Source organism: Diabrotica undecimpunctata, chromosome 3 (assembly GCF_040954645.1).
Source record: "Diabrotica undecimpunctata isolate CICGRU chromosome 3, icDiaUnde3, whole genome shotgun sequence".
Lineage (NCBI taxonomy): Eukaryota > Metazoa > Arthropoda > Insecta > Coleoptera > Chrysomelidae > Diabrotica > Diabrotica undecimpunctata.
Genome location: NC_092805.1, coordinates 73,015,629 through 73,040,074, shown reverse-complemented (window position 1 = coordinate 73,040,074; position 24,446 = coordinate 73,015,629). Strand labels below are relative to the sequence as shown.

General features: G+C 36.4%; 1 protein-coding gene across 1 annotated transcript in view; it reads left to right on the top strand.

Moving 5' to 3' along the window:
* sff (BRSK family serine/threonine-protein kinase sugar-free frosting) overlaps positions 1-24,446 on the top strand; it is a 649,872-nt gene that overhangs the window by 92,383 nt on the left and 533,043 nt on the right. Inside the window, exon 2 of the mRNA XM_072526060.1 lies at positions 12,466-12,560. Coding sequence (XP_072382161.1) covers positions 12,466-12,560 — 95 coding nt within the window. The remainder of the gene's footprint in view (positions 1-12,465; positions 12,561-24,446) is intronic.

The window sequence follows — 24,446 nt, the reverse complement described above, 5'->3', positions numbered from 1 at the left end:
GGACGACTATCAAAACCTTTCTGTCACACCTTTATAACCACAACGATAACAAGATACTGACTTGCTTCTACAGTCACGGGAAATATGACCTGGTCTATTACAATTGAAACAAATAGTTTTTTTCGGATTTCTGGGAGCTTGATAAGGGGCTGACTGCATTAATGGAGGTGGGGACGAAAAAGATTGCATCATTGGGGTTGGGGACGAAAAAGACTGATTTCTTATTTCAGTATTTTCTGGTGGACTGGGTCTATTATTCTCATACTTATATTTGGGGTTGGGTCTCCTAGAAGAATTTTCTCTGTCCTGTTTGTTACCTACTCCACTTCTATCTTGCTTGTTTTGATTATTCACTCCATGAACTTGTTCTTTGGGCTTTTCTGAATCATCAATTGCAATACCTGCAAGACTTTTAGTAGTCTGCAACAAGGGCAAGACATTCTGCTCTAAACGTTTTATAGTTGCTACTAACATTTCTACTGTAGCAAAATCTTGAAGGGCTATAAGTGGAATGTAGTCCACTAAAATATTTTTCCTCATTATTTTTACTTTTTGGGCTTCACTAGCATATGTTTCCAAACGTTTAAAAAGGTTTTCCATCACTGTTGAATAAATGGTTATGGATTCGTTCCTTTTTTGCTTTCTATTTTTAATTTCATCGAAGAGATTATCATTATAATCTGGGTGCAAAAAAGCAGATTTGAGTAGGGCTACCAACTCATCCCAACTATTAATTTTATCTCTAACACTCCTATACCAAATAGCAGCATTACCTTCAAATAACTCAATGGCTGAACGAAACAGGATGTCTTCGGAAATATTCCGAGACCTAGCAGAATCTCTAATTTTCTCTAAAAATGTGGGAAGGGCTTTACTTTCACCATTAAACTTAATGTGTAAATCAGAAATAATGACAGGAGTTGAAACCTGTATTATTGGGACTGGGACTGTACAACTGGGAACTACAGGGACTGAAACTGGGCTACTAGTGGATGGTTTTACTAAATCATCAGACATTTCTAGTTTTTCTAACACATCACCCTGTAACAACAACAAATCATCTTTAAACTCATTGACAAACTTTTTTACATCTTCCTCAACATCATCCATAGGGAAATTCTCTAATCTGGTATCTAAATGTGTAGACCTTGTCACAAATCTAACAAAATCAGCTTTATTTGATTTTACATTTATTGATTGAGCACTAATACATAAATCTTCCATAATCCACTTAATCTCACAAAACTCTTTCTCAGGAACTACTACATTACTAACCAAATCGATTAAACTTGAAGACGAAGTGGCCTCCATGGCCAACAAAGCTCTCAACATCTTTCTCTTATCATCAACTGTCTTATTTGGGACATTTTTACCTCTTATGAAAAGCTCATAAGATAACTCTCCTGATTTCAAATGATTAACCGGAGTAGACTTCATTTTTCAAAAATTGGATGAAAGCAAACACACAAAATAACTAAAATCAACCTCAACAACTAGTAGAAAATATGATAATTTTAAGAAACAACCGTTTCCATTTATCACCTGATAGTAAGACTCACTTGCACTCCCGCGTACTGAAATCCAAAACTCAATCAGTTTGCTGCAACTTCTGCTCTTGACTTAGTAATCAGTTGGTAAACAAAAATGAGGTCTCTAACCTGTCTCCTAAAAGTTCACACTTCCACTAACAAGAACTAAAAAAAATGGTTTCAAATAACATGGGACAACATGGACACTAACAAACAACATAAACCGTACATACAGGGAAAGACAAAATACTAATAATATTGAAAACTTGACCTTTGAGTGAGCTACATTAAATAACACCAAAAAAAACCAACTCTTGTTCTGAAAACTAAATGAGACTGCTCCTATTTAAAACTAAAACAGCATCTCCTGATCACAAATATTACACCTGTGGTCATTCAGATACAAGAAAGGATACACAACAAACAAACACTCTACCACTGAGACTAAACTTGGTCGAATCTTCTCTACGACTCACAATGACTACTCCTCGTACACAAACTTTAACTAACCTGTGGCATTTAATACACCGTCAAAGATGGTTAATTAGAAGACAAATTGCATACACAACTACACAGCTCAAACAAAAAAAAGCTCACTCACAACAATACAGACATTTACTCAAAATGAGCGAACAAACAAAATTACAAAAACCGATTTTTCTGTAAAATCTGTCTAATCAATTAGGAATAAATGCAACCAATAACTGATATTTGTTACTGTTATTAACTTTTAAAGATTCTTTTCAATATTAAAACATCATCCAAAATACATATTTAAATATTCAACTCAAATATTTGCTTTCATTTACCAAATACACAAAATACATATATAAATATTTCTACAGTATCTTACATAGAAAAAAAAAACAAAAATACATATCATGTTAATATCCATCAAATGCATTATGTTAATACAGGTACATAAACAATTACTGTTTGTGAGACACTTGGGGCAATATCAGGAAGACAGGGTTTCATATAAATGGCAGAAAACTAGGGCAAAATTGAAAAATATATATATGGCTTCGGAAAAAGGGACTCAAATCTAAAAAAATGTCACACGTTGGGGGGCGCCAATTTGTAACGAAGGTACAAATGGCGCAAATCTAAAGGATGCCACACGTTGGGCGCCAATTTGTAACGAAATTTATCTTGCCTACCTCAGGGTAGATTAGATTAAGAGAGGTGGCCTTTCGGCCTATTCCACTGCGACCTTTTCAGAACTATTGTGGTCCTCTAGTCCTAGATAACATTCTCTAGCCTGACCCTTTTTATAAAGTCTAATAGCTTCGAGACTGTACCTTCCATGTAGCTATTTGCCGGTGGATTTTCTTCTCCTAATGCAAAGAACCGCACATTTGCCAGACTGTCACACTGACATAAAATGTGCTCTGCTGTTTCTTCTTCGAGGTGACAGAATCTGCACAGGTCATCATCTGATAATCCCATCAGCTTCAAGTGCCTATTCAGCTTACAGTGCCCTGTTAGAAGACCTACTATGACCTTGACTGTTTTCCTGTCTTTGCTTATTAGGTCTGCCGTAAATTTTGGCGAATGTTCTGTAATGAACTGTTTCGCCTGTCTTTGTCCTGGTGAATTCCTCCACCATTCCAGAGATTTGCGAGCTACCCACTTCCTTGTAGCCGTTCTTGTTACTGATTTAGCAACTCCGCAGAAGGGTTCCGGTCCAATGAATGGCAATGATGAGCCTTGTTTGGCCATTTCATCTGATTTTTCATTGCCCTTATGACCCTCGTGCCCCGGTACCCAGGCTACCGTAACCTTGCTACGGTCTCCTAGTTTATTTAGGGCACACACGCAATCCCATACTAGCTTAGAATTGACCTCTACGGAATTGAGTGCCTTAAGCGCTGCCTGACTATCTGTGAAGATAGCAACTGAACAGAACGTTCTTTCCTGCCTTTCTATTTCTTCCACGCAGTGATGGATTGCAGTTATTTCCGCCTGGAAAACTGTCACATCCTTAGATAGACTTACCGGAAAATCTATCCCTTGATTTGTCCCTACTATGCCGGCTCCCACACCCTCCGATGTTTTTGAGCCATCCGTGTACCAGGTAGCAGCAGCTTGTATGGGTACACCTTTATTCCAGTCTTCCCTGCCTGGTATCTTAATTGTGAACTTATTGTTAAAGCTATATCTCGTAACTGTTGCATCGATAGGTTTCCCCATCACAATATCGGCTTTTAGCTCCTCGATTAGCTTTCTGTTGTCAGTACCATGCATCTGGCTTATATGTCGCTGACTATGGATTAATCTGTGCATCACGGATCTGGCTTCGCCCTGTATAAAGATATGAAGTGGTGGTAGATTCAACAGGACTTCCAGCGATGCAGTAGGAGTTGTTTTTAAGGCCCCCGTAATACACAGGCATGCTAGCCTTTGTGTATTACCTAGCAGCCTTATTGCTCCCCCTTGCTGCGTCTTTGTCCACCACGTCACCGAGCCATAGGTTATCATGGGTCTAATAACCCTTGTATATAGCCATAGAGTCATTTTGGGGTTAAGTCCCCAATTCTTACCGCACATTCTTCTACATCTGCCCAAGGACATAGTAGCTTTCTGTGTGGTTTTTAGAATGTGAGTGTTCCATGTAAGCCTATGATCAAAATATACCCCAAGTTATTTTGTTTCTTTGGCAAATGAAATCTCTGTTCTTCCCAGCACCGGTGGTTTTAGGCCTTGTAGTGCTGTTTTTTTGGTGAAGTTGACAATTTGTGTTTTCTGAGCATTGACTATCAGTCTCTCTTGTTTACACCAGTCGTCAACTATATTTAGGGCTGCTTGCATTCTCTCAGAAACTACCTGAGCAAACCTGCCCCTGACAACGATTGCTATATCGTCAGCATATCCTAGACAATAAAAGCCTTCTGTGGACAGATTTCTGAGGAGATCATCTACCAAGGTTGCCCAAAGTAGAGGGGACAGAACTCCTCCTTGTGGACAGCCTCTGCCTACTTTTGCTTTGATGGTTGCTTTACCCAGAGTGGACATTACTGTCCTATTCTCCAGGGATGCCCTTATCCATCTGCATATTACCGCAGGTGCACCTCGTCTACTCATAGCCCCTATCAAAGAGCTGGTGGTAACATTATTAAATGCCCCTTCTATATCTAAAAAAGCGGCCATTGCTATCTCTTTGTCTTCCATTGACTTTGAGATAAGCCTATTTAGATCATCCAACGCGGAGTCCGTAGATTTACCAGGTTGGTATGCATATTGACGATTGCTTAGAGGATTATCTTTTAGCACTTCGTCTCTGATGTACCTATCAAGAAGCCTTTCCAGCGTTTTTAATAGAAAAGAAGATAGGCTTATCGGTCTATATGACTTTGGTGTTAGGTCTGATACTTTACCTACCTTAGGCAAGTATATGACTTTGACCTTTTGCCATATTTCCGGTACGATCCCCCATGCTAAAGTGGCTTTGAGGAGCTTGCATAGGTGTGGTATCAATACCTCTAATCCCATATGCAACAGTATTGGATATATGCCATCTGTCCCTGGAGACTTATATGGCCGAAACTTATTTATAGCCCATCTAATTCTGTTTGGTCTTGTGATTGCTGTGGCTATTTTTCAATCTGTAGACCTTGGTCTAGTGAGCCTTTGGTCTATGTTGGTTTGCCTATCTGCATCATCCAGAATTGTTGAGCCCGGAAAGTGCGTGTTCATTAGTTCTCTAAGACTTTCCTCTTTGGTGTCCGTAAATTTGCCATTAGCTTTCTTTAGGAAACCTACTTCTTTGGTTGTAGCACCATCCTTTGCCAGGACTTTATGAATTCGAGAACATGCCGGGATATCTGTAATCTCCTCGCAAAACTCTCTCCATGAATTCTTTTTGGCTTTCCGAATTTCTTTATTGTATAGCGTTAGCTTATACCTGTAGGCATCCCAATCTTGGTTACTTTTGGCTTTATTAAATAGGCTTCGGACTTCCGACCTCATCTTCCTTAAGCCGTTGTTCCACCAGACTGTATTACTGCCCGTACTTTTCCTTGTTTTTTCTGGACAATTTTCCTGGTAAGCCGCCATAATAGCTTCGCTTATCGTTTCTGCCGCCGAATCTATAACCTCTGGGCTTTTAAACGAAATCGTACATTCCTCAAGATTTTTACTGAGGGACTCCCTATATCCTACCCAGTTTGTATCTCTAGGATTCCTGTATTTAATTTCCGATGGAAAAATATCAAGGTCAAATCGTATATGTCTGTGATCTGAACATGAGGGTTCGTCAGACACAAACCAATTTGTTATTATATCACTTATCCTGCTCGTGCAGAGTGTTAAATCTAACACTTCTTTGCGTGCCTTAGTGACAAAAGTTGGCTTGTTTCCTATATTGGATATAACCAAACCTTCAGATAAGATGAAATTCAAAATATACTCACCCCTTGCATTAATGTTTGTGCTTCCCCACACGGTGTGATGTGCGTTGGCATCACATCCTATAATGAGCTGTAATCCTTTTCCTAGACAATATGCAACTATGTCGCTTATAATGCTTGGTGGACACAGAGTCTCATCACCTGGAAAGTAGGCTGAACACACCACCAGTTTCTTCTCTCCTACTTCCGTGGTTATAGTTAGAACAGCTGTAACAATATCATCAGTGCAGAGCACCGGGATTAATGTACAATCTACTCTATTACTGTGAATTATACACGACCTTGGCCTTACAGCTTTGGGTGTGTATAAAACCTTACCTTGTTTGCTTGATAGTCCAGAAATCTTCTCACCTATCCTCCAAGGCTCCTGAAGGAGGGCCACATCAATGCCTTCTTGTTCCAATCTTCTAACTAGCGTTGCCGATGCGGCTTTTGCATGTTTAAGATTGGCCTGCAGGAGCCTTATTTCTCTCTTCATTGCGAAGAGATGGCCGGTTCTGGATCTGTGGACATTCCTTCTTCCGTGGGTCCGACACACTCTTGGACATTAGTTCTTATGGATGTGTCAGCTCCACCCGAAGAAGGTTGTTCCTCGTCCTGAACCTCCATATGTAGGGAGGTCTCCCCTGTTTTACTGGAGTGAGTTGCTACTGGCTTTTCATTCCGTGTTTTTGTCTTCCCTTCTTTGGGTCGGAACGTTAACCGTCCTACTCCGAAAAAGGGTGACATTTTTAATTTCTGGAGTTCTTCTCGAGATTCAGAATCCATCGAGAAGGTCCATAACACCCCTTTCTCTAAAGGTTTACTACCCCAGACTGTCCATAGATGTGTCCTGAGCCCATGGTTACTTATCCTTAGTCTATTAAGGATCCTTTTGGACTCAAGACGTTCCCCATGCTCGTCCTGTACGAAGACAGTGCATGAGTGCGGCTTGGGTATGTCTTCCCCCTCCACAGCCCTGAGAGATGCACTCTCCCAAGGCCTCAGGGTTGGAATCACCTCCTTCAGCCACCGCGCACTTATGTCGTCCGCACAGTTAAGTTCCAGGAAACCCGGCCTGTATGTACTCTTCAGGAAGCGAACCTGTGGTCCTGCTTCCGGAATTTTGTCATACGCACCCAAGATGGCTATTTCGACTGCCTTAAGCTTGTCTATATCCATCTTGGCTTCCGGGAATCCTGTTAGTACCACTGCAACCTTAACAGAAGCGGCAGCTTCGCTGAAAGTCACACCTTCGGTTCTTGGCCTTTTCCCTTTGCGTTGGCTTTCGGGTGGTGTGCTTCCGTCTGACCTTAGCCTTTTTGGGCCATCGATCTTCTGGGTTTGTATTACTTTTGTCATGGCCTTTATTGGCTTTGACGGCATCTCTTTTGCCCTTTCAGTCGCCTTGGTGAAATTGGCCTTTATTACAGCCCTTTTGGCTTGAACGTAATCTTGGTCTTGTTTCACCAGCCTACTGATTTTGGCTTTAGAAACGCCAGATAGCTTTGCAGCCCTAATTTCTTCGTCTGTCATGAGATCAACGTCTTCCAACGCTGTTACTCTGACAGCCATTTTGTTTCCTTGCCTATCAGCTTGAGAGATTTCTTTAGAAATTCCGGGCCTTTCGGCGTTCGGATTTTCTTCAGAAGCTCCCTGCCCTTCGGCTTTAGGAACTGTGATTTTGGCTTTGGAGTTCCCTGGCCCTTCGGCATCGGGAACCCTTTGGCCCTGAGTTTTTTTTGTATTTGTTTTTGTTTGTTTTTGAGATTCCATATTGATCCCACGAGTAGCTAGGGAAAGACAGTCAACTCCTCGCAGAGCCCCGCTTGCGAGGGTAAGGTCTAAATACTAAGGGGTGTGACCTGTTGCTCCAAAGGAACCGTTTGCGACACTGTCACCCCAGTGCCTCACAGCCTTCACCACGGTGTCTCACGGCTTGGCGTGGGGATTGTTTATCGACTATCTAGTCTAGATCCGCTGAGTTTAGTTTCAACAGGGCCACCACGTAAAGGGTGCAATCAAAGATTGATTACACACCCCCAATCATTGTTGGGGGTACCCAGCGGTCTTGGGATAGTTTAAGGAGGTGCAAAGTCCTAAGACTCTCCGTGCAAAACTTATCCCCTGAGATTTGTTCTTTTCCCGCTCAGCTTTACGCCGATTAGAAGAAGAGCGCATCCCCCGGCCCCCCTCAGGGTAAGAATATGGGGTAGAAAATTGGGGACAGAAACTAAAGGGGTTGAGAAAGGGCAAGCAAAACAAATCGATACGTATGCCAACGGCAATCAGGAGGTTGTTGGAGAGCTGGGGTCGTGGATAAGTGAACGACAAAGGGTTGAGATAGGGGTAGCTACCAAAATATGAAACAACGGGGTTACTTACGTGAATCTCCTGGACAGCTGGATTAAGACAACAAGAAAGGGCTTCTAGCTATTTTAAAGGAAAGGACTCCGCTTCGAAGAATCCTAGACTTGCTGGATTTAGGAAAAATATCCTAAAATAAAAAATATATAAAGGTTTAGGAGATTTTCTAAAATAAATACAAACAATGGATCAGAGAAACAAATCAAACGTTTATTTTTGTCTCATACAAACAGTTATCAAACATATAAATGGCACAAAAAATATACTATATAAATAGTTGCCAAATACAGAATAAAAAAACTTACATGTGTCCGTTTACAAACTCCGTTTACAAAGGGGTTGGAGATACTACAAAAAACTTACAAATGTTACCGCACAGAGATTAACCTTTTTTTTTTTAAATAAACAAAACAAATTAATATCGAAAAAAAATAAAGCTAGCTGTCATATGTTAACATTAAATTAAAAAAAAACAATTAAAATGACAGCTAAGTTAAACCATAAAATTTACAATTTATTAAATATTACAATTCCTTTAAATTTTAATGAAAGCAATTATTAATAATTATCAAAAAAAGTCTGTCTTTACTTTAAAATTTAAAATGTTAATTGTTACCTTAATTTCACTTGTTTCACTTAACTTCAAAGAAAAAACTTGCTACTATCTCTGGGATTGGAGCTGCAAAGGACAAAACTATCAACTTGGACAAAAGGAAACCATTTCCATACGCAGGGACGATTGAAACAGGAACTTGGTGGAGGAATCAAGCTGTCGACGGGGACATTCTATAAAATACTTTTCAAAAATTTCCAGTATCTGTTCAAATCTTCCAGTGACCACTCTGACAGAACTGCTTATGCAAAGAGTATCATCACGTCCACTGGTATGAGAACATTACAAAAAAGTTGAATCTCTTGTTCGATTCAAAAATTGCCCCAGATTTTACATTTCAAATCTTTTGTTAGACTTCCTTAGCTCGACTCACATTCTAGCACGTCTGCCCTGCTTGGAACTTAAATGTCGACCCTATTTGCGTTAAATTTTACAAATTCCACGCCATAAAATAACTCTTCCCCTTGTGTTTACAAAACCTAAACAAACAAATATCCCTCGGACCCTCGTTCTAAGCGACAAAAACAACTTTTTAAATATTCCAGTTTATTGCGTTTTAACGACGAAAGACAAATAAAAACTCTTTTTTATATTAGGGGGGCATCATGAAATATAATCCTCTAGGCGACAAAAACTTGTCGAAATAGATATAACATAATTCAAATTAACAAAATAGCACGTAGTTTTAAAACCGGAGTTCTACCTGACTTTGTAACAAAAGGTTATGGGATTTGAAAGTACACATAGACAAAAAATATATCTAGCGTTATTTACGCATTAAGGATTTTCGTACAAGACAAAAACAGATTTTATGGCAATCTTTATGCGTACTGACGAGATAAACGAACAGGGACGTATTATAAAATTTAAAACGCTACAACTTTAATTGTTCCTTGAATGGCGTGATGGTGATTCTCGTTCTCGCTTTTATATACTAGTAAACTTGTTTTTCACCCAATCCGGCTATATACGAAGGACCATGATTAAATTTAAATTGTTTTTATTGGAACTTAGGGTGGAAAAAAATAGACATCGATAGACAAAAATTAGCGTGTGTGTTGTCTTGCTAAAATTGTTATATTGCTTATAAAAGAACAAATATGGAGGAGATATGTCTTCCGACAGTTGACATAAAAAATGACAGGCAAACTTTTATTACAGTGTTGCTAGACATACAGTTAAAAATATTAAATCGAACAGATGAGTGAGATAAAGAATCTTGAGGTAAAAATAGAGTTAAGTCTTACTTCAAATCAGTAAATAGAAAGAAGAATGAAGAGAGCGGAAACTACGTTAATGGTTGCCAGACGCACTCATGGAAAAATGTGGGTCTTAAAACCAGACATGTTATATTGGATTTATGACCTCGTATTTAAGCAAGATGCAAAAACTTGCTTACCTTATCACAGGGGCTATAAGAGGCATATCAATGGCACCTACGGAGGCCTTACTCGTCCTTTCTTTTTAACATATAATTATAAAGTGTAAGGCCGGCAACATACCGGTTAGATAGAATATAGTAACAAAAAAAAATGAAATTAGGGATGCCGAATGGATGATTTCTGACTATATGGCACCCAGATACAAGCCTGAAGTACCTTTTCAAGTGGACATTTTCCCACTATAAAGGTGGGCAGAGAAAACACTGGACCCAGAATACAAGGCTATACCTGGTATACAGACGGGTCTTAAATTGCAGAAGGATCGGGTGCGGGAATATTTGGTAGTGGTGAAAATTTAAACATATTTATTCCTCTAGGAGAACATACCTCTGTATTTCAGACAGATATTTTTGCAATCTTGCAGTGTGCAAGACAAATTAACACAAGGGCTTTCATACTTAAGCAGATCAATAGAGCTTATAAAGTTCTAAGGAAGCCTCTCAGCTAATGTGGGAATCCTGAGAGGAGCTCAACAGATGGGTGGAACATAACAGTTAACTGTTACTGTTAACACTGTACTAGTTTCAGGTTAACCAGAAATATACGATAATGAAAAATCTAATACACTTGTCAGAAGAGCATGAGCTACAAATACTTCAGTCTAGAACCGACAGTGGAAATGCCAAACAGCATCGTTCACGATAAAAAAAACCTGGATCCAAAGACAACATATAAATCTAACTGGAAAAATATTCCCGATCAAACACATGTCAAAATGTATATTTCCGCAGTACTTTAGCCCTATTAGCATATGTACCAAAACCGACATGTGCTGATAGGACTGAAGTAATGCGAAAAATAAGCTAGAACGATCTCAGAAGTATAACAGGTTTACTTGCTGGACACCTACATACAATAAGACTTTACAATGTGAGTTTCATGAAGACTTAAGCTCTCTAGTAGAGAACCTGAAATAGTCAACAGTATCTTTTATGAATGCGGGGCACTAGATCATAGGCAGAACTTTTTAAAGACAACCAAGTGACTCTAAATATATATGGTACCCATCCACTAGATCTGTATAAGCTGATACAAAGTTCCAAAATCCTGGAATGGGTATAATGGGAAATGGAACATGTACAATAAGCCAATTAGCTGCAGTACGACCTCCTTATAATAAGAAAAAAAAGTATTCTGTCTACTAGATTGGATTACTTTCGACTCTTCCTCTTGCACTCATAGCCTATCTTCTGACGACAATGCAACCCTTACTCTTATTTGCAGTTTCTTCCATCATCGATAAGGTATTTCTCTTCTTTTAATTATACTATTCGTACAGTTTCTTAGAGTTTCTCCTATCATTGATTCGAGTCTTTCTGCCGATGGCAGTTGACATCTACCCCTCTTTATTATACTTCTAGAGTACTCATCAAACGCTGTCTAATCATTACTATCCCCACATTTGCTGATTCGTTGGTTAATGACCTAGTTACCTGTTACCAGGGAACCCCACTCCGTCGCTTTGACGTTCCCCCACTACAATTCGATTTCCAATAATTTTACCTCATTCATGATCTCATCCAGTCTACTTTCATAATTCTCAGCTGCACAATTCGTTGAAATATAGCAGTGTATCAGATGTACTCCCTCCATATGCATTATCACAAAATCTACAACGACTACTTCCGTCGTATCCACAAACCATTCCCTATTGTACACTAACTGGAGTTTGGCTCAGTCGCCATCAAGATGTCAATCTCCCTTTCGACCGTAGAAAGTACATCGAGATTATGAGATAACCTAGCCATTCCCACACTTGTTTGCAGCACTTTAAACATACACTCTCTTTCTCGCTTTTCGCCATTATGCCACTCAGTAACCTTCCCTTCTATCAACTTCACCTCTCACCCTTCTGATAATTTCCCTAAACTTGGGTGACCAAGTAGACGTGGATCTATGATCATCCTCGTCATAGTTGATGCACCTTACACTGTTACTCTGACACTAAGATTGTACAAAACTTTCCATTCCCCACTTTCAGCCCCCTTCTCGTGTTTCTTTTCATTAGTACCACATTAAACTTAAATCACTTGTGAAAGATTATAGATAAAATATTTGACTTCACTTTCTATCATTCGCGTTTTAATGTTTGATAGTTATTCTAACGATTAAGTCTTTTGTTTTAGGTCTTGTGAAATTAGGTGTCCACTGCGTGACTGGTAAAAAAGTAGCTATCAAAATTATCAATAGAGAGAAACTTAGTGATAGCGTCTTAATGAAGGTAAGTTCTGAAGTGAACAATAATTTAAGGTTAGATTAGATTAGGTTAGCGTCTTTCAGAGTAGCATCTGTATATCGATGCCACTTTACAAGACCTTAATACATTTTTTCCTCTATATATATATATATATATATATATATATATATATATATATATATATATATATATATATATTTATATACATATACATATATATCAAATCATGAATATGTTGTTTGTGTGAGTCCATTTTAAAAGAGGCAAAAAAGAAATAAATTAGACTTACTCACAATCAGTTTAAGTTTACTACCCAAGACGACCGGTTTCGCTCTCTAAAATTTGCAAAGCATCATCAGGTCAGTGGTACAAAGTAAATTAAATGCTGAAATTATAAAAAGCCCATATTAGGGGGCTGTCTTATAAGGATATAGATCAAGAAAGTTATAGATCAAACAAAGGTTTTAGTAATTATGCCAATATTACATGTCTATGTTAATCAATATGCATAAATTGCATTAGCAGACAGAGTAACAACCCACAAATTGCTAAGAGAAAAAAATCTGTTGAATTGTAATAAATTAGAAATAAACAAAATACTACTTACATTCCGGTACAAGAGTTATTATATAGTGATTGGTGATTCATAGTTCAAACTATCCCTTATTACTGATAATGAGTGGTCTTCGGTCAATGTTGTAACTGTCTAACAACTTAGGAGGAAGTTTCTTAAGGGGAGGGATGTTAACAGATGATATAAGAGTAAGGTATATGTTATTGTTTGTTGAAAGAAAATATGATGTTTTATATTATTTAAATCGTTAAAGTTATTTATATTTATTAAAGAGATATATTTTGAAATGTGTGTTAAATTATTGAAAATTTTTATAAAGAAAGAGGACAGTTATATGACAATGAATGAAAGTACTTGTACTATTTTATGGGTGTGCAATTTCTGTGACTTGTAATTATCAACTTTTGATTGAAAGCATTTAATTTCTGCTAGGCAGATAATTGTGATGTCAAATGTTAAAATAATAAATTAAAACGCAATTAGGGACAAACAGAACAGAATTAACAGGACAAAACAAACAAAACTTAAAAAAAGGGGGCTTATAGGCACTACATTACTTGCTAGGAGAGGAATTGGGTTTTTTTGTTGTCTACTAGTCTTTAAGAGGTAAATTTGACAAGATAATTTAGGTTAAAGTGTGACAGTTCTTCTATTTCTAAAGTTAACTAAGTTTTTAAAGCTAACAGAACTTAGTAGTTAAACAATTAAAAGAAATTGAAAATGTAAGCTAATGTGTATAATATTGGCATACTTTTAACAATCACTTGCTGAATTAAATTTAACTTTAAATTTTTTTAAGTGTGACAGTCAGTTTAATTGAAATAATTTTTATATAACAAAATTTTGAAAAACTTTTTAAAACCAGAATTACAAAATAAATTTAAGATGAGCATTTGGTAACAGATAATAATCTAAATATGTAATAAATATACAAAATTTTATGAAAAAGATTTTAAAAACAATTATTGTCGGTGTCGATGAGCATTCTGCAATGGTATGTTTAAACTTATTCATGTTAATTTTATTATATTAATGTGTAAACCAGAGAAATAGATAAAATTGTTTATAGCAACAAATTCCAAAAATTTTTGTTCAAAAATCTTTGTTAGAATAAGGCCTTTATTTTGAATGTGAAGAATTTTAAATTCGTCATTAAAAGAATGATTATGATCTAGAAGGTGAAGTGCGAATGTAGAAACTGTTTTTCTATTATTGAAAGCCCTTTTATGTTCTACTATTCGTTTATTAAAATTTCTACCAGTTTGACCGATGTAAGTTTTTGGGCAGTCGCCACATTTAAGTTTGTACACACCACTGTGTAAGTGTTTTTTATTTTGGCTCTTGCTGTTTTTAATATATTTACCTAGGTTGTTATTTGTTCTGAAAGCTGGCGCTATTCCTTTTGTTTATGTGTTTGGCTATTTTTGTTGATATTTTGCCTGTATATGTAATCAAGCAGAAGCTACTGAGTTTTTCTCTGGTGGTGGAAATACTAATTTCAAGGCTTTCTTGTGTAGTTTTTGATTTAACATTTTATTAATTGTTTGTTCATTGTACCCATTGTTTACTGGTATTTGCTTTTTTTTATATAGCCCTTTTTCTATCCGAATTGTCGAATAAAGGCCTCTCCTATTTCTCGCCATTGATCCCTGTTGTGTGCTAGGCGTTTCCACATTGGTCCTGCGACTCTTTTGATATCGTCGCTCCAGCGCATTTGAGGTCTTCCTCTTGGTCTCTTCACATCGTACGGTCGCCAGTTTCCGACTTCTTTGTTCCATCTACCATCTTCGAGACGTTCGTTGTGTCCAGCCCATTTCCATTTTAATTTAGCTGCTTGTTTCGCGGCGTCCTTGTTTTGTTCCGGATTGCTTCGTTCGTTTGCCGATCTATTAGTGAGATACCAAGCATCTGTCGTTCCATGGCTCGCTGGGTTTTTCGAATCTTGTCCATGTTCTTTTTTGTGACTGTCCAGGTTTGAGCTCCGTAAGTGAGAACGGGAAGGATACAAGAATCGAACAAATTGGTTCGAAGGTTTTGGTGTATCTTTTTGTCTTTCAGTATGTATTTGCTATTTGCTTAATGATATTTAATTCTGTCTCAAAATTGTATTTTGACATCGGAATTTCTGTTACTCTATGTAACATACTATGATAGGCTGCCTGTTTATGTTTTGTGGGATGGGATGATGAATTGTGAATAGTCGTGTCAGTATGGGTAGGTTTATGAAATATGGAGAAGTCAGTTTGTTTTTAAGTCTGATAATTTTTAAATCTAAAAAATTTATGGATTGATTTTGTTCTGTTTCTATTGTAAATTCAATATGACTATGAAGTGAATTAATATACGATAAAAATTGATCGAGTTGCCTGTTAGTTCCTGTGAAACATACCAGTACGTCGTCTATGTATCTCCACCAATATAAAAACTGTTTAAATATGGGATGTTTTGAAATCTTTGTCTCTAAATGATCCATAAAAATATCTGATAGCAATGGGCTTAGAGGATTGCCCATTATAAGTCCTGCACTGTTATTTGTATATATTTCATGATTAAATTCAATGTAGTCCTGGTTTATGCAAACTTTAAAAAGATGTATAATTTCAGATGTAATGATTATATTTGTACTATTTTGGTCTAAAAAGTTTTTTACTAGAATAAAAGTTTCTGTAGGAGGGCTACTAGGAAAAAGATTTTTTACGCCAAATGAAATTAATCTGGAGTTGTTAGGTAACTAAAATTGTTGTATTTTATTAACTAGTTCTATTGTATTTTTATGGTAAATTTAGGTGAAAAATTAGTGTATTCTAAAATAATCTCTAACAGTTTTTTGAAAGTTTATATGAAGCTGTATAAAAAGAAACTACAGGTCTTATTGGGTGATCCGGTTTGTGTAGTTTAATAAAAGTATTTCTGTTTTATTGGTATTTATAGAGTAGAGACTATAAAGTGTAAACTCATGCCAAAAATAGATCACTTGAGAAAGACAATCAGCCGAAACAGCTGTAGTGATAAGAGTTTAAAATAAATTTTGTGGAAGTTTTGAAAACAAAGTTTTCAGTGTTTTATTGTTACATAAAATAAATTTCCATGAAGTAACGGTCGAATCCATCAATTAAGTAACTAGTTAATTGGTTAACATTAGTTTCAAATAAGGGAGTACATAAACAAACATATTGGCTATTATCATTTATGAGTATATGTATTAGTAGATAAACAGAGTTCCTTCTGAAGCGGAAGTGACGTCACTCTAGGCCACGCCTCCCTGGAGACGTAGGAACGTCCCCCGTGTCTAAAGGCCACGCCCTCGACCAATGGTGACGTATGTACGCCTCTCGTGTTTCTAGGCTGCCCCTTGGCCAATGGTGTCATAGGAACGCCTCCAAGTAAACGCCTAACCAATGGTGACATAGGAACGTCCCCATTCGTGACGTTAGAAGATATTCTCGACCAATGGTGGCATAGGAACGTCCCCTCGTGAGGTTAGAACATATCGTCGACCAATGGTGAATACCGAAACACCCCACTCGTGACGTTAGAACATATCCTCGACCAATGGTGACATAGGATCGTCCCCTCGTGACGTTATAACATATCGTAGATCAATGGTGACACAGAAACGCCTCCAAGTAAACGTCTGACCAATGGTGGCATAGGAACGTCCCTTCGTGATGTTAGACCATATCCTCGACCAATGGTAATACAGAAACGCAACACTCGTGAAGTTATAACGTATCCTCGACCAATGGTGACACAAAAACGATCGACTGGTGATGTCAGAACGTATCTATGTCCAATAGCGGCATCATGACATCGAATTGAGTTCATCCTCGTGTCTCACCGACCAATGATGACATAGGAATGCCCCCGATGGAAAAGTGTGCATCGACGTCCAATGAGAACGACGTTCATCGATCAATGGTGGAGGCTATCATGAAAATACACCTTAACGCCCCCCCCCCATTCCTCATAATAACGAAGATACGCCTCAACGTACACCAATGAAAACGACTGGTGGAGACGTATCACGAAAAGACACCCAAACGCCCCCCCCATTCCCCCAATAATAACGAAGATACGCCCCGACGAACACCAATGGCGACAGCTGAAAAGAAGACGAATTGACAGCCGAAAAGAAGAAGACGAATTAACGTTGACAGACAAAGAGAAGAAGTGTGTAATTTTTAATCAACTTCGTATATATTTTATAGACGATGATTAGCGTAAGAACTTTTAAATTTTCTCAATTTATATTTTACGAGTAATTTTTAATCAACCTCGCATATATTTTATCCACAACGAATAGCGTAATTCGTTTATTTTTCAATTTATATTTTACGAGTAATTTGCGAGTAACTTCGTATATATAATTAAACTTATAAATCTTTATAAAAATTCCAACCAGCGGATGTGCATTTCCGTTTAACATTTCTCACACGGTCGCTGGACACAGGTGCAATAATTTTTTTCAAGAATCAGCTTATTAGTCATTAGACACCGGACGTAATATACCGCAAAATATTGCGTATAATTATATATGCAAGGTTAATCGGCGACATTCTGTAAAGTAAATGTATATTTATGTATACAGGGTGCAACGAAAAACTTGTGTACAACAAATATTATTTATTGGATTTGTAAAACATTACAACCAAATAATTAGGTTACAATAATGCCATAGCAGTTGGGATTATCGAGAATATTATTTATATTGGGTTTGAATCAAAGTCATTTATTTAATTGATGTCGCTCGTACAGTGCAGGCTAGAAGAGTTTTGCGAAAAAATACAAAAGTTGAAGGTGGATAAACAGTGGTACGAAGATATAACGAAAATTATGATTTGCAGAGTTTCATTTGTCTGATAGAAAGGTACCAAAACACAATACCCATTAAAAAGAATTTTCAGTAATTCATTTCGAATGTACGCGTCGGTATCAGTAATTTCATAGCATCTGGATAGAATTTCAATATTACGCAGCGTTGTACGATCATTTTGCACATAGGAATAAAACTTTTCACCATCGATGTTTGGAATTAAATTAAATGTATGAAATACTGATACATAATACTGCCGCAACAGATCAAGCACAAGAGGCACTTGAGGAGTAAACGAAAACTCCTTTGTAGTACTCGTCAGGGTCAACAATCGAGACATGACTGATACAAGGTAAAATGTGCAGTAAGTTAAATACCAAAATATGTTAAACATTTCTTAATTTTTCTTATACTGTTACATGGTTTTGTTTTATTGTTCTCATAATATGACACTTCACAAAATACACATTTACTTTCCATATACATGCCGCAAATATCACTTCATTCATGCTTATCATAGTCTTTCTTGCAGGGTAAATGATCTTCTAGTGCGCGACGAATATCTTGAGGAAGTTCATACCAAACAACGCTCGTTATATTTACCATAAAAATGCAAATGGCACTTCTCAAGATGTCGTTAGATAGTTTCATTGTAGAGAAACTGTAAACAAAGATGTCCACAGTTAATTTGGTTATAACTTTGATATTGATCGTTATTATAGAAAATTCGTTCACCAATCAAATATGATACTAGTTCTCGCGGTGGTTTCAAGCAACCATATGAATCAAAGTATTCTATATCGCTGTTTATCGTTCGGTAAGCTACCCAATGTGTACCGGGGTTCTTGGAAAGATCAAGATTAATAATAGCACGTTCATGTTTACGAGGGATATGTGGTGAATTATCTCGCATAAACACGCCACGAAAATTTGGTATTTTTAATTGTTTAGCAAAATTTATTTAAGTCCATGTTGGTTAAAGGTCTATTAGGTAGCTTTAGCGGGAGTTTTTTGACTTTTTTAAATATAATCCAAAGCCACCTTTAGCGTTTTTTTGTAGGTATAATCTCTTGCCTAGATGTTTCATTGCTTTATTTTGACGTTTATCCTCTTCTAGTTTCTTTTGAGCATTCTTTGTATCAATTACAGTCTTGGCAATTGCGCTTGCGCCCCCCGCCAAACTGCCGAGAGCTGATAAGCCTGCAAAGATGGGGATTGTAGGTAAAATACCACCAGATTTTGGTTCGAATGGAATTATTCGTGGAACTCGTACATCTTTCCTCCCACCTACATTCCTAACGGCTGTTCTAGTTGCTGCAGATTTGGTGACGGAGGAGCACGTTTCAATGTTTTGATAATTGGCTGTAGCACATGTCGCTTAAATGAACCAACACCTTTACCACGTTTCATACCCATACCCAGTTTTCGTTTAGCTTTCATTGCTGTAGTAGGCAACCAGGCTTTTTCACCCAAAGATGTGTCTTTTGCTTTAACTCGTTCCCACGCTTTGTTTTACAAGACCCAATTTGCTTTATGCCGATCTTTCAATAAATTACTCTAGGAATATGCGATATCGTGATCTCTCTCAGCTCGATCTAACAGATTTATCCCCGGATCTCCACGAGCTATAGTGTATTTTTATGTATGAGAGAGTAATAAAACAATAAATTATGTATGCAAATCCCCAAACTGTTGATACGGGTGACTCAATGAAAAACAGATATTTGTCAACAAGTTTACAGAAGTATATAGGAAAACAATTTTAAATTGAGTATGACCACCAGGTATAAAGGTTGGAGCAGAATAGAATACAATAGTTGTGAGGGTTACTAATCCCTAAATAAGGTTGCCAGTGTCGGAGTGATGGAGGTTAACAGGTACTAATGAATTTGCAAGAAATGTAAGATGTTTATTTTATTGTATAACCAATAAATGTTTAATAAGTACCTACCTATTTGCTAAATAAAGTTTAATTCTTTAGATAAAATAAAACGTTTTATTTTATCTATTTGCAAAATAAAGTTTAATTCTTTGCCTATTTGCAAAATAAAGTTTAATTCTTTAGATAAAATAAAACGTTTTATTTTATCTGAAATGAGTGCATTCCACGAAGTAAGGGTTTCAACAATCAAACATTTAATTCTTTAATTCCAGGAATCTACGACAGTAATTGACTAGATAATTACCTTCTAAACTTATTCCACAGAAAATGTGATAGTGGGTTTTTCCATTTTGTATATAGGAAGGTCCAAGTGGCGTATTCAAAATTCTTAACAGTTCACTAAAAGTAGGTACTTCAGTTGCAAGGTGCAGTTTATTGTGTATACTAGTGTTATGGAAAATTTAGAAGTGCCGTGTAAACGCCGAAAAATTGGTACTATAACAGTTAATGAAAAAACGTTAATATTTAATTGTTTTAAATCATTTACAGACAAACGTTTATGTGAAAGTGTTGATGAGACCGTTGAGTTAGTTAGCAGTACACTTGGTGTTGGGAAATCTACGATTTACAGAGTTATTAAAGAAGAGAAATGTGGTAGTTTTCAAATGCCACGTAATGCTCCAGGGAAACCAAAATTTCAAATAGAATATCATTTAAAGAAGGACTTCGACGGAAAGTGCATGAATTCTTCTTTAGACAAGAATTTCCAACATTGGATAAAGTTCTTGTCTCAGTTCGAGATGATAAGGATTACCCAGAAATGAGTCGAAGTACGTTATGGAAACTTTTAAAAGAAATAGGCTTCCGCTGGAAAAAGAATCCCAGAAAGTCTATTTTATTAGAAAGAAGCGATATTGTCATATGGAGAAGACATTTTCTAAGAACCATAAAGGAAATGAGAAACCAAAAAAGAAAAATATTTTATCTTGATGAAACATGGATCAACGAGGGTCATACACCAAATAAATTTTGGCAGGATGAAACTGTTACAAGTCAAAGGCACGCTTTTGTTAATAACTTATCTACTGGTTTAAACCCACCATCAGGAAAGGGACGCAGGCTGATAATAGTACACATTGGCAGTTCAGACTGTTTTGTTGAAGGTGGTTTATTAACTTTTGAATCAACTCGTACCGGTGACTACCATGAAGACATGAACGCTGATGTCTTTCAAGAATGGTTCGAACAAATGATAGATCTTCTTCCTAAGAACTGTGTAATAGTAATGGATATTGCAAGTTATCACTCCAGACTTATAGAAGGACTGCCCACAACCAAGTGGTTAAAAAAAGACTTGCAGAATTGGCTGAGTTCAAAAAATATTACGTACCATCCTGGATCTATAAGAAAGGAACTTTATTCGTTGTGTGCCCTTCATAAAGAAAAATTTAAAAAATACGAAATTGATGAAATTGCCAAAAATCGTGGAATGACAGTACTTAGATCCCCACCATATCATTGTGAATTAAACCCGATTGAACTGGTATGGGCACAGATAAAGAGTGAAGTTTCAAGAAAAAATACCACTTTTAAAATTCATGATGTTAAACAGTTGTTTTTGGAGGCCGTAAATAATGTAAAACCTGAAAACTGGGAAAAGGCAGTAAATCACACTATTAAAGAAGAGGAAAAAATGTGGAAGCTGGACAATATTACTGATAAAATGATCGAGCCAGTTATTATAAATCTTGGTTCTGAAAGTTCATCTTCTGAATCTGATTTGGATTTGTAACAAGTAGCTGTAAGTTTTATATTAATATTTTATTCATCTATTTAACATACCTTAGACGGTTTTAAAAACTCTTTTTCTCTTTTGTAATTTTTAAAAATTAAAAAAAATGTGAATTTTTTAAAACCCTTTTTAATGTAGGCCAGTCAGTTCTAATATAGTGTGTGATAAAAGAGGTCACTTTTGTTTACATACACATAACACTTTATAACACTGAAATAATTCATTTATTTTTTACAATTATTCAAAGTAATTTTTCAATTAATCTTGAGCACGCCCATGGAGTGGTCGGAGCTACCAGTTAAAATTATGCTAATTACTCTCTCGTTCATAAAAATAAACTATAGACGTTTCTGTAATTTAGTTCCAGGTCCTAGATATTGGTAACCAGGAGCATACAATTCAAACGGTAGACTGTTGATCAGAGAATTCAACACTCCTTCACCTTGAACGACCAACATTGAAATGAACCGCCTTTTCCAAAATGTCTTTATATATAACCGTGTGTACAAAATACATCTCAATCACAAGATGAAGTTCATTCAACAAGACAAGACACAAGCAGTGGAAAACTTGGATTTTGTCGATAACGTGACAAGAACCAGTAAACATGGTGCATTGCTAATTCTTTTCGTGCAATCATATGTGGTCCAAGTGGGTGTGGAAAAACTAATGTGATGTTGACATTACTGTTTGACCTGAATGGCGCTAAATTCAAAAATGTTTACGTTTATTCAAAGTCGTTGTTTCAACCCAAGTATCAATTTTTGAAGGAAGTGTTGACATATGTGAAAGAGGTGAGGTATTTTCCATTTAAAGACAATGATGATGTAATAAGTCCTAGTGAAACTAAACCAAATTCCATTTTTATTTTTGATGACGTATCAACGGATCCGCAACAAACAATACGTGAATATTACTGTATGGGTAGACATAAAGATATCGATTGTGCATACCTATGTCAATCGTACAGTCGAGCAGGCAAACAAGTCCTACGTGATAATGCTAACCTTATTGTATTGTTTAAGCAGGACGAGCTCAACTTAAAACACGCCTTTGACGATCACGTCTCACCAGATATGACATTTGACCAATTTAAACAATTTTGTTCCGAATGTTGGAATTACAAATACGGTACGTTCGTGATTGTTAATTACGTAATAATATATATATTGTTGTACTTTTGAATGTCCATAAGCAATAAAAAACCGATATACAAATTTTATTACTTAAATAAAAATTAAAATTATTGATATTTCATAAAGACACGGGCATATAAATTTTCAAACATCCTGTATAAGACAAAATATGTATTTTAAGTTGTTCGAAGAATTGTTCATTAGGCCTCAGAGACAAGACTTTCAAATATTATCGATAAGAAATTTAAATAAGTCGGTTATTGTGGAATGGATTTACCCGGAATAAAAGTGTACATAGAAAGTGTTTAAACAATAGACCGGGATTTGCGGTGGTTTTTCTCCCCGAAAGATTATATCGGTAAAAGTTTATTAACAAAAGACATTGAATTGAGAAACAGGTATCGTTTGTAGCTATTAGTAAGAAATATTTGTAAAGCAGATAGATTTAGTTAGAATAATTAAAGAATGTTGTTTTCTGGAATTACCCGAATGACGTTTTATAGAGAGAGTTGGTTGGTAACGATATACGTCACAGAGGTGGATGATTTTTATTGGTCAATTTTTGAATGCAAGGAGGTGGTGGTTTTGGCTATGAGATAGGAGAGAGGAAAAAAGTTAGTTAGTCAGTTTTCGTCGTCCAAGAAGGAAGGAGCTTTGTGATTTGTGTTTGTTTGAAGTCCCGAAGACGTAATTTAACGGGTGTGTTTATTTGCTGTGTAAAAGCTGACCTGTGTGAGGAACGGGATACAGAGAGATAGAAAAACCAAAGGGTATAAGAATATTAATATCAGACGAAGCCGGAAACATTTGGAGTTATAAACAGGCGAGGAGATTGGCTCAAAAGGAGGCTGCATAGACTAACACGAGTTGTGGGGTTGCAGATACAAGGACAGATAAGAGAAAGGTGTACGTCATCTGGACCACAATAGGAGCAGAAGCAGGGAAAGGATTTTTTTTGTGGCTTGGCCATAGAATTGCAACGGCAGAGAAAGAAAGGTCAGTCAATTTTCATTAGAGCAGAAGTGTGGTTTTCATTTATTAATTAAATAAATTGAATAAATAATAGAGACAGTTAATTTCGCGATCATTTAAAAAAAAAAGAATTATAAAAAGAGCTTAGTTATAACACATATTAAAAATCAATGTAAAATAACATTTGGGTCCATGATAGAAAACAACTTCTCATATATTTAAAGTAAGTATATTGCAAATATTACAGGATTGATTGTTATATAAAATTTCATTAAAATAAAGGACATCTCACATATAGTTCAGTTGAAATTCTATGTATTTTATTCAGGTCATATTACCTATCCCAATTAGGATGCCAATTGGAAAATATTTTGAATCCACGATCAAAAGTAAATAGTACAAGTTAAATAGCCTGAGATTGTAATTAATTAATGCTGATTTATTGTGATTAATTGGAGATTAGATCATTTAATAAATATAGGCAGGAATTTTTCTAAATAAGCAATATAATACAATTTAAATAGCATAACAAAATGGCCCCCAACGTGTAAAGCTTTGAAAAATATTTCTAGTTGGCAAATTTAAAAGGATAGGAGTAGACGAGCAGATATTTGAAAGTTTATATGCCGTGGATAAAGTGAAATATTATGTAAAATTTGAGGACATAAAGATTTATATATTTTTTTTAAGATACAATTTACCATAATTGATTTATTCGTGATATTAACAATTTATAGGTTA